At 50.3% G+C, this 10,771-nt stretch overlaps 2 protein-coding genes across 2 annotated transcripts; both read right to left on the bottom strand.

The window, feature by feature from the left end:
• Positions 1 to 7,230: 7,230 nt before the first annotated feature.
• On the bottom strand, positions 7,231 to 8,502 carry EI90DRAFT_3064164 (uncharacterized protein). Its single transcript, XM_039060780.1, has 3 exons — positions 8,325 to 8,502; positions 8,238 to 8,265; positions 7,231 to 8,171 (listed from the first exon to the last, which is right to left on the bottom strand). The coding sequence occupies exon 3, from the start codon at positions 8,114 to 8,116 to the stop codon at positions 7,712 to 7,714; it is 405 nt and encodes a 134-aa protein (XP_038914394.1). The 5' UTR covers positions 8,117 to 8,171; positions 8,238 to 8,265; positions 8,325 to 8,502; the 3' UTR covers positions 7,231 to 7,711.
• Positions 7,876 to 10,339, bottom strand: EI90DRAFT_1510905 (G-protein alpha subunit-domain-containing protein). Its single transcript, XM_039051856.1, has 5 exons — positions 9,787 to 10,339; positions 8,916 to 9,433; positions 8,343 to 8,819; positions 8,238 to 8,265; positions 7,876 to 8,171 (listed from the first exon to the last, which is right to left on the bottom strand). The coding sequence occupies exons 1-5, from the start codon at positions 10,159 to 10,161 to the stop codon at positions 8,100 to 8,102; spliced, it is 1,470 nt and encodes a 489-aa protein (XP_038914393.1). The 5' UTR covers positions 10,162 to 10,339; the 3' UTR covers positions 7,876 to 8,099.
• Between the last annotated feature and the right edge of the window lie 432 nt (positions 10,340 to 10,771).

The following is a 10,771-nucleotide window of genomic DNA, read 5'->3' as shown; positions in this document are numbered from 1 at the left end:
CTAACAGCACCACTCTCGGACTACCTGGGAGTAAATGACTTCGCTCAAAAAGCGAAGGAAAACCTCATGGCAGCACACGACGCGATAATACATAATCGCACTGCTCAAACAATCCAGGCGAATAAGAAAAGACGCCCGGACCCGCCTTTGAGAAAAGGCGAGCTCGCATACTTATCCATGGATAAGCTGAACCTACCCAAAGGCAGGGCAGGAAAACTAAAGCCCTTATACATAGGGCCTTACAAAATTCTGGAAACATTTCCAGAAACGTCAAACTATGTCCTCAAGTTGCCACCACAACTTGAACAACGCGGAATCCACCCAAGATTCCATGTATCCCAGCTCGTACCTCACGAGCCGAATGACCAGGAAATCTTCCCAAATAGGGAAGTAAACATATTCTATGATTTTGGGGAAGACCCTGATCGTGAAGCAGTAGTTCGCAAAATCCTAAACCACGCGTGGGTTCACAACGAACTCTGGTTTAAGGTTAAATGGGAACTAGGGGACACCACATGGGAACCCCTAGGAAATTGCAACGACCTCGTCCACCTGGACGAGTACCTCACCTTACAAAATGTAAGGGAACCAGAAAAACTCCCTATCAAAGAAGACAGGGAACTCTCGGCATCACTACACCCCCAAAAATGGAGGCGGAGGAAGTAAAGCCGAGGGATGATGGCCCACAGCCAAGAGTGTGGGAAAGTTCTGGGCGAGTAACTCGCCCGGACAGCCACACCATGTACTAGAAATCACATGGGCTAGGTGAGTAACCCACCTAGACCACGTGAACCACAGGCCCACGTGCAAAAGAACACACATCTGCGGCGAATCCCACACACGCAAGAACGAAAACCCCTCCCACCACCACAAGTAACATAACGACGAAATGTCGTTCTCTGGGGGAGGCAACCCTCGGTTCGATCCAAACAAGCTGCCGGATATTGAAATACGACAACCCGGAGAGCAAGGCTCCCCGGAACAACAACAACACCAGGCGCAGATAAGCGCCATGGATTACACGACGCACGCAGCACAAATGAGTGCTGCGAACCAACAACCATCCGCGTTGCCAACAGGCACCGCATACCCCCAGCCTCCCCAAAGAGGCTTCCAACCATATGCGGTGCAAACTGCACCGATGGCGCAACAAGCACCATTCCAGGGGCAGCATTTGCTGCTGCAGCCCCAGGCATACTCCCCAGGGAACTTCCCTGGCCAGATCAACCCCTGGATTAGCCAATTCAGCCCAGGTCCAACAACACCCCAGCCAAATGCAGGCTGGGAATCAGCTATCGCGTCAGCGGTAGCTGCTCAGACAGGTCAGCTCCGTGAGGAGCTGAAAGAGATGAAGTCCCTCGTAGGAGGGAGACGAGGGAGCGACAGCGGCTCCTTGTCCAGACCGTCCAAACGGGCACAGTCTGATAACTCGAGGGCGTCAGAAGACGCCTGCGACCATTGTGCCCACTGGAGGCGCGAATACAACAGAGCACGAAGAGATGCTGAGGGCATCTTTGACTCTCTGAAAGACACAGAGAGAGAAGTCGATCTCCAAAAAAGGGAGATCGAATTACTGAAACGCGAGCTCAGAGAGGCACGTGCACTGGCAGACCTTGCTGCCAAACCCATCATGATGGGGGCCTCTCAGGTCAGGGGGAGGGGATACGGTGCCGGGGCACCGACTATCCCACCACCCCGTGGGCAGGCAACCCTGTCTGGGTTGCATAAGGGCCCGCCCTCAGAAAGGCAAACCCATGTTGAGGGGAAGAGGGAGAGCGGTAGGCAACCGATGGCAGACCCTAAAATGGGGACCACTGCCAGAGGCGGTGGGCCACTGAGTACCTCAGCACCCTATGGGCAAGCTACCCTGCAGGGAAGTGTCCACATGCTATACGAGACCGCCGAACTCAACGAGTTCGGCAAAGTCGAAGCTCCAGTCGACATAACAATCGACCCCAACTTCCCCATGAGGAGAATAGCGGGGTCAGAAGCGGCGCATGATGCCGCATACGCTTGGTGGACAAGCGTGAGTGGGAAAGAATTCGTACACTGGTACGAACAGGCCGAAGCCGCCTTCAAAAGCGGCAAGGTACACAGAACCCTTCGTGAAAAAGCGAAGGAAACCGAGAAATACTTCTTGGGACTCCCGAGTATCGCAAGACTCGCGGAGGAATATAATTCCCCAGAGAATAAGGGAAAAATCTCCTGGGAAAGTCTAGGCAAAGCTGCCTACTTAAAGTCCCAGTTCAAACCACTCAGGACTCCTGAGGAACGTGCCGCAAGAACTGCGGAATGGGAAGCGAAAGCTTCCAAATACCGGGAAAGAGACGCAAGTCTCCATGCTGGACAACCAGCCCAATGACCACCCTTCCCCACAGGAAGAACGGTAGACCTACCATACTCTACACCTGAGCCAAGCAGCTCAGGAACACAACAACCCGCTCCCACCCAGGGAGCACCCACTTCGTCGAGCCCACAGCCCGACAATGTAGCCCAGGCTACGTCATCGCATCCGACGCAGCAATCGGATGTCCAGATGAACAACCCGGAGGAAAACCCTCCTCTGGGGCAATGAATCCACCCTTGAGAGAAGGGAAAGTGACACGGTAATACGCCATCGAGGTGCCCGTGAAAACACCTTCCCCCAACTCGAGGCCCCGCACACAATACTGTATGTGAGCAACCGCAAGTAACAATTGCGGAAATCTCCACTCCGTCAAAAGACCCACATCCACCACCGCTCGTGTGTAAACACCACTTACACATGAACCCTCACAGAACAAGTGAGGAACACCAAAGACATACAACCTTTGGGTCGAAATTCATTTTCGACAAACTCCACCATCTTTTCTCTTCTCTCCCTGCGATACCAATGTATCGCCATTCACTTCAAAGTAACAGCCCACACTCATTCATTCCTTAACCCCCTCTCTTTTCTTCACCAACATGTACAAAATCGCCCACTTTAAAGTGGCGACAACAAAACACTCATTGATAATTCCAAACTCAATGTAAATCAACTATTAAAACTCTGTTTTATTCACTATCAACTTTGTATGCGTCGCAAATGCAACGCAAGGGGGGAGAATGTCAGGGCAATAGCCCCAAACCCTGAGTCACATGTAACTAGATACATATAGTCACGTGGGCAAGCGGGAACCTCCGGGTAACTGCTTACACACCACCGTAAAATACACTATCTTGTATCACTTACGGCCTTGTGTGCTGAGCCACCCTAAGACCTCACACATGGGGACCCAGGGTCTGTCCCCTGACAATTGTCCCCCCAAGAGACTCCCCCTGCTAACCTGAAATTAAGGACCACCTTAGACAACAAAGCAGCAGCACAGTGCTCCACTTGAGTCGCTGAGGCCAAGGTCCCTCCTTTCCTGAGTCCCTTCTCTGCTTCCAGACAATTACACGCTCTATAACAGTTTCCCTGTGCACAGACAATTGTGTCATGGATCCCTGTAAGGGATTAACCTTACTTCACTATAATTCCCATTACAGTGATGCTGTTATTTCTTTATTTATTTGTGCCGGGATATGTAATTTACATATATATACCTTGGAGTAGTTGTAAAGGCCCAGTAGCCTTTTACCTCTACCTGTTGAATATACAGCACATTAAAGCTTATATTTAGATGGACTATCTGAGGCCTGAGGCGAACAGGGGAATGGAATGTTACCATCCCCAAATAGTAAGCAAAACCTTTCAATCCCACACCACTGAATTCCTGTTCTTAGCCAATTCTACACCAAATTCCACAAAATTGGTATCGTTCAAAAGCTACAGTTGAGGAGAGTCAGATGGTATGAAGGGAAGAAGTTTTGACGCAGTGATGGGGGTGATATGATGAAGTTTTTGATTTTTCACTTGATTTTTCTTTTGTTCATTGGGATTTTACTCAAGCCAACAGCACCCGAACCTTACCACTGTTGGTGGTGGAGGCTTACTCTAGCCAAAGCCATTTATTTCGGAATTAATCCTTGGTGCAATGTAGCTATTTGATATAAGTATGTAAGTTAGTCAGGAAATAAGAGTGAATTTCCCCCCTCTTCACATCTAGCTTGGAGTCTGTGCACTCTGGGGTGTGACAAGAGGCTTAGTAATGAAAGCTAAGGAAAAATTGGTCCTTAGGGCAATTCCACCAGTTTAGTTGAGTAGTTGGTTTGTTAGCTAAAAACATCGAACCTAGTATAGTGGACCACCTGACCCTTTTTGCCCCCTCTTCTTCCCTGAGTTGTCAGGGAGTAAGCTGGAGAATTCCCTTCCTTCTTCCCCTCTCTCCCCTCTAGGAGTCCATCCCCACTTGCAGCATGTGCAGGAGGTGCAACAGCCAGGTGTGGGCACGGGTGTGGGTGCGAGTGTGGGTGTGGATGTGGGTGTGGTGTCATGGCCATGCATTCCAGCCCGTTCCCCACCTGTCCCGATGCCGCCCAAGCCCATCCTGCTCCATGAGTGTGAGCATGAGCCCCAACCCTCAGCCCTATTCTCCTTGAGGACCCCCTGCTCACCCCCCTGCTCACCCCCCTGCTCACCCCCTGCTCACCCCCTGCTCACCCCCCTGCTCACCCCCCGCTCACCCCTAGGCTCCCCTGCACCTGGCTGACTCCCCTCCAGCCCCACCAGCCTCCCCACCCCAAGTCTGCCTCCGGCACTGTGCCCAGTGCGACTCCTCCTACTCTGCCTGCTTGGCCCTCATTGGGCCACTATCGTTCCCACACCCAACCCCAAGTCCGGTGCCACTACAATACCATCACCACTATCGTGGCCCTACACTCCTTCATATATTTATCTGTTTTGACCCTTGGTCATTGCTGGCTGCTGTGCAGCCAACCCCACTCTTTGTTCCCTTTTGCTTCCGGACCCTTTGGCCTTCGGCCTGGGTCCGCTTCCATTCATTTCATCTTCCTATATATATCCTGTATGATACATTATAGTACCTTAGCTCTAAATATCGATTTGACCATGACCTCCTAAGTCCTGACCCCAGAAGGCAACCCCAGTGAGTCTGAAATGAGGGCCAAGAGACAGCTAGGGGGTACAGCGCTCCTTTAGAGTCGCTGAGGCCAAATGCCCTACCCTCGGGCCTTGTTCATGGCATCATGGCCATCATGGCCTATAGCGGCCTGCAACGGTGACCCTCGGTGCCGACCCCGGACCCGTGTCTAACATGTGGGCTAGGTCAGGGTGTATGCCCTGACAGTTTCCTTGCTATCCTTGGGGACTGGCAATGTTGCATAAATTTTGTACTACCACATGATCTAATTTGCCCTGCACAAAGTGGCAAAAAATCTTTCTCCTGATCAATCATCCCAACAACACTTTTAAGTATTGGCAAACATGTAGATAGTCTCTAATCATCAATGTACCCTATGTTATCACTATTGGAATCACCAGTTTCATCTGCTCTATCAGCATTGTTTTCTGTTGTCAAAACATGATGATTGCTGGTGCAGATGGGGCTCAACTAGAGGGGTTCCAAGAGCTCCGGTAGTGAACTGGAGCTTCTCCAGGAAGCCCAAGTCTGCTGGCTACTACAACAGGCTCTTAGAAGGATGCAGCCTCAGTGTCAGGGCACACCCCACCTGACCCCACGCCACGCTGCCCTACTCTGCTCCCCCCGCTATCAATCCCCGTTTCTCCTTTTCCCTTTTCTTCTTTCTTTCTATTTCCGTTCCATGGTTGACTTCCCTTTCTCTATGTATCACTGCACACCTAACCCTGCTCCCCCGATTGCTGCACACATTCCCGCTTACAGAGCAGCACACCTCCAGGATCTCCCACGGAGATACCCAGGGAAGTGCAGCTGTGTGTGGAGATGACATGGCTCCTCCCACGTGACCCCAACTACTATAATAGTGCCTGGGGTGGGAACAGAAGAAGCAGCCTTCTTCTCAACTTCCCACTCCAGACTAAGTGGTTGGGGATGCTCACCCTGCGACGGGACCGCCGCTATGCATAGCCGACATCTGTCCCATCGAGTCCCTCGCACCGGGACCTCACCACTTTTGGAGCTGTCCCTGACAACAGGTCACTCACCTCAATCGATCTCAGCATCTAGCCCTTGCCTCTCTTGTCTTGTTCCCTCATGATCTCATGACCCTGTCTTTTGCTTCTGTCTTAGTCTTAAGCTCCATGAGGCCTGTAACATCATGACCTGTGTATCATTCACTGGAACCTGCATCCTATAGGATGACACCACCTTGTTCTCCCTCTGACACTCAATGGACGACATCATACTATGTTACTTGGGTCCATAACTACTCCAGAGATTCCATTCCTGTGATGCCAGCATGCTCACTGCATGAGTGCCAAGTAGCTGCCCATCAACCATCTAGTCTCTCCCATGCTAGCCATCACACCCCACTGCAACCAGTATGTTCCCTTTGAGAATGCCAAGTCACCGAAAGCCCCATTAGACATTCCATCCATGATACTTGTAACAATAACCTGCTACCGGCATGTTCATACTATGAATGCCAAGTAACCGTTAGCAACAATATGGAAACCTCTCATGTCAAACAAGTCGCAACCGTGCAACCGGCACGTTCTACTGAGGAGTGCCAAGTACCCATGGCTAACCTATCAACCCTGGTGTCTCTGACTACATATCATCAAACCCTTAATAGCTCACTCCATCATGGACCACGATCAATGGGGATTCAATTGTCCGTTCTCATACCCGACTGGGACCACCCATCGATTACATCATCCATTGATGTACAAACAAGATCTTATGACTATCTTTCAACTATAAGAACGGGTCAAGAGGGGAGAATTTCTCCCCATCCTCATAACATGAAAGACTTGGATAAAATCGACAAAGAACTGCTATTGATACATTATCATACACACCTGGCCAAAAGGACAGAAAAAAATGGAACTCATACCACCTCGAGTTCATGCAAGAAAATGGGTAGCTATTGCATAAGCTGATTCGTTGTCACCTGCCAGAGAGTACAGGGCACACAGGAAGATACTCTGCAAACTAGCAAGGGGGGGGAAGCGAGTGGTGAGATAAGCGTGCATTTGCAAGATCAATGTTGTCGGAGCAGATGAAAGAGTAGTTATATGGATGTGGGGGTAAAACCCATCTGATTGGGGAAATACTTATACAGTGTACACGAAAGTCGATGAGCTCCTCAGTAACCGCCAACCCTTTTCACAGAGCACACATACCTATGCTCACCCCCCCGCCTCCCCGGCTCCGAGTTCCTAGACCCCTTTCTAAAGTGACCTAGAAGGACAAGGAGAGCATTCCCCACTCCAAATTCCATGACCCGAGTTCCACCAAACACCTTATCCTCACCCATCCTCACCCAACAAATCCAGGTACTCACGTCCACACTCCGAACTTCCTGAGTTCTCCCCCCCTTCCCACATTTAGCATCCCCAGTTTCTCCGGCGAGAATGGATCAAAGATAAATCGCACTGCCCACCCGACCAGCGCCAGCGCCAGCACCTCACCGGAACGCAGGATGGAACCAAGGAAAGATAGAATGGATAGCAGTTTGGGGTGACAGAAAGCTGCGACAACGAAGCTTAGGAAACAAAAAAGTGAAAAAAAAGGAATGCGATGGTGATAATTTGAAGATCGTCTGATGATACATGTGTATGTGTGACCCGGCCATGAGTAAGAGTGCATGACGGCGAACGATGAATTATGTAAAGAAACGACGTGGATGGGTAACTTGTATATGCGAGTCAGATGAAGCAATTAGGAGAGTAAGGATTAAGGAAAGACCGAGAGTGGAAATAGTGAGGGGACGAGTTGAATGTTAGCCAGCTCATGTCCAAATTAGGCTGAACGTTTCGATATTCGAGTGGGCGGCTCCCCGTGATTCGACAAGGAAAGAATTCCTTGATTCCTTGCTGCTTGTGCCTGGCAGAACAAGGATGAGCCGGGGGCGGGGGGTTACATGTGGATATTCGACCACAACAAGTATCCTGCCCAACGCACGGGACAAGGTGGACAAGCCTCAATCCATCAACCAGGTCAACCCTTGGGCCTTGACCTCGGATCGAAAGCGGGGTTAGAGTCGGCATTATTGTTACCAGAGGGCCTGGAAGAAAGAACCAAGCCGAGCCCAGTCTACATGATCCCGGCATCTTTCAGCGCATTATGTAGTATCGTCTCTTTCACCGCTGCAAAGACGAGTTCAATCTACAGCCAAAAACCAGAGGCAACATTCAGCAGACAGCAAACTGAACAAATGACAAAAAAACGTACATTTCTTGTATCGGTCGCTTGGGTCAAGCTAGAAGACCAACCAAAATCACGATCATTAGCCCACCCACAAAAACGAACAAAACTTACTGAGGGTAAATACTCAACCTCGCCCTATTTGCCTGCGAGAACTTCCACAAAATAAACTTGGCTGCCTTGTTCATATCCCTCCCGCCCGTATATTCCGGAAAGATACCCTCTAACGGCTCCCCTAACCCCCTCACACTTCGCTCGCTCACACCCTCATTTACACTCCCACCTCCCCGACTCCCACTCCGCCCTCCCGCACCACTCCCACTCCCACTCCCAACACCCTGTCCCTCCGATACAGCCTTCCCCGCAATCTTCTCCATAAACACATCCTTCTTATTCAAGAAAAGGATGATACTCGTCGAGAAGAACCATCTCGAATTGACCACCGAATCAAACAATGCCAGGGACTCTTTCATCCGATTTTGAGTAGGATTCTCGATCAAAGGCTGATCGTATTCTGATAGAGCTACGCAAAAAATGATGGAGGTGACGGATTCGAAACAGTGAATCCATTTTTTACGCTCGGAGCGTTGACCGCCCACGTCAAACATGCTAGTGCAGGCGAAGAAAAACAGAGAGAGGGGATGGAGCATCATTTAGCATACGCGATGACTAATGAGAGGAAAAAAGCATAAGAGGGAAACGTACTGGATATTCAACTGGCCCATACTAAACTTCGTCTCCGTGATCCCCGTCGTCTGCGCCCTTGCCCTCAACACATCAGTGAAATTAGGGACATAATTCCTCGAACATATCCTCCTCGCATGACTCAGAAAGTACGCTGCTGAATCCATAAAGTAAAAATTCCCAGTCCTTTCTCCCATTCCTGCTACCATACTATTACTTGCTATGAGTGCCCCGCCACCACCGCCACCGCCACCTCCCTTGGAAGTAGAGCCCGCAGACGACGAAGATGAATAGGGAAGACCTAACGAATTGGGGCGAAGCGTAGACGATGGTACGGAGGATGATGATGATGAGGGAGAGTCAGAGGAAGACGGTGGAGATGGAGATGGAACGATCCGTTCATCAACGATTGCTTTTATGGAAGGATCAGACCAGAGGAAGGCGATGGATTCTCCTAAATATGCAGGGAGGGGTGGGAAGATGAGCGGTTGGGAGGAAACGGGTGGGTCTTCGAAGGCAAGGATAGATTGGATGTGGGGCTGGCGTGCGATTTTGCCGGGCGGCAAGGCGAAGAGGCCCATTGGTGAATCAGCAGCGTGTTAGTTGTTCGAAGGGTTTGTACGTCGGGGTGTCAGGGATGTGGTTGTGCCGAGTGTGCCGAGCCGAGTCCGAGCGTTCGTCGAGGTGGCAAAAGGAAGTGAGACATTGACACGGCCATCATGAGACCGATAATCACCCCGACGACGAAATAGGGCAGCGTTGAGGGCAGTGAGGAAAAGACCGACCATATACCGTCATGTACATATAACACCAAAAGTTAGAATATATATATCCAAAAGGATTAGCGCCCACGATCTCCAACACAAAGGAAAACAGCTTTTATAAAACTCACCAACCAAGCTGGATTCACCTTGTCAATCCCCAATTTCCTTTCGACACCCCAACAAATACCCTTTGTGCACTCGACCAGATTCCCATTCACAACACCCCTATACAACAACAACTCATCCTCGTTAAACCCGCCTTGATGAAGGATCTTCATCTGCTTGACAATCGTACTCTTCCCACTCTCACCGGATCCTAACAACAATATCTTGCATTCTTTCCTGAGGGTTCGGGAGTCAGCGGCTATTTGACGATCGATGGAGTCTGAGTGGGACTTCTTTTCGTGTGAAGTGGAAGAAAAGGGACTGCTGAGGGGGGTACTAGTTGGGGATGAAGTTGGAGAGTGGATGGCTGGGTTTGTGGATGAGCAACAGTTGCCCATTCGAAGGGTTCGAGGCGGGATTTAAAGATTTAGGCGCGGTAAGGTGATGATGGCGAGGGAATCAAAGAAAAGGGGAGGGGAGGGGGGGAGAGAGAAGACTAGAGGAACGGGCAGGTAGAAGGTTGTGGAATGAACGCAGCCAGAAAGACAACAATTGAGCACCGTCAGGTCGGTTTTAATAAACGTAACGACGTATGCTCGAGGTTAGGAGCCTGTTCGAGTATTTGGTCGTTCCTTTGCGTTAAACCAGAGAGTAGAGAGCAAGATGGTCCCGAAAGGTGAGCTGAACAGCGGAGTGGGGGTGAAGGGATCCTTGCTCTCGTCAACAAAGGCCGCGGCGGGTGTTTGCGAACGTTATGGACAACCGCAATGACCAGCTGCGCCGGTATTCACTTGGAGAGTGTATAGAAAGATGGACGAGTAGAGGAAGTGCAAGTTATGTAAGGGTGGTGTTGTTGCGGAGGGAAGAGCGGAAGTCGAGTGTTGCTCCCTGGCATCCTTCAAGTAAATCAACGCAAGTTTGTGTTACCCAGCAATGTGTAAGTACATAAGCACTTTATTTGACATTTATATTTCAAATTCAATCGACAACTCAATTTCGCACTCTCGC

The sequence above is a fragment of the Cantharellus anzutake genome (assembly GCF_015039405.1).
Source record: "Cantharellus anzutake strain C23 chromosome Unknown EI90scaffold_34, whole genome shotgun sequence".
Taxonomy (NCBI): Eukaryota; Fungi; Basidiomycota; class Agaricomycetes; order Cantharellales; family Hydnaceae; genus Cantharellus; species Cantharellus anzutake.
Note: the sequence above shows the minus strand (reverse complement) of the source record. Positions and strands in the feature narration are given on the sequence as shown.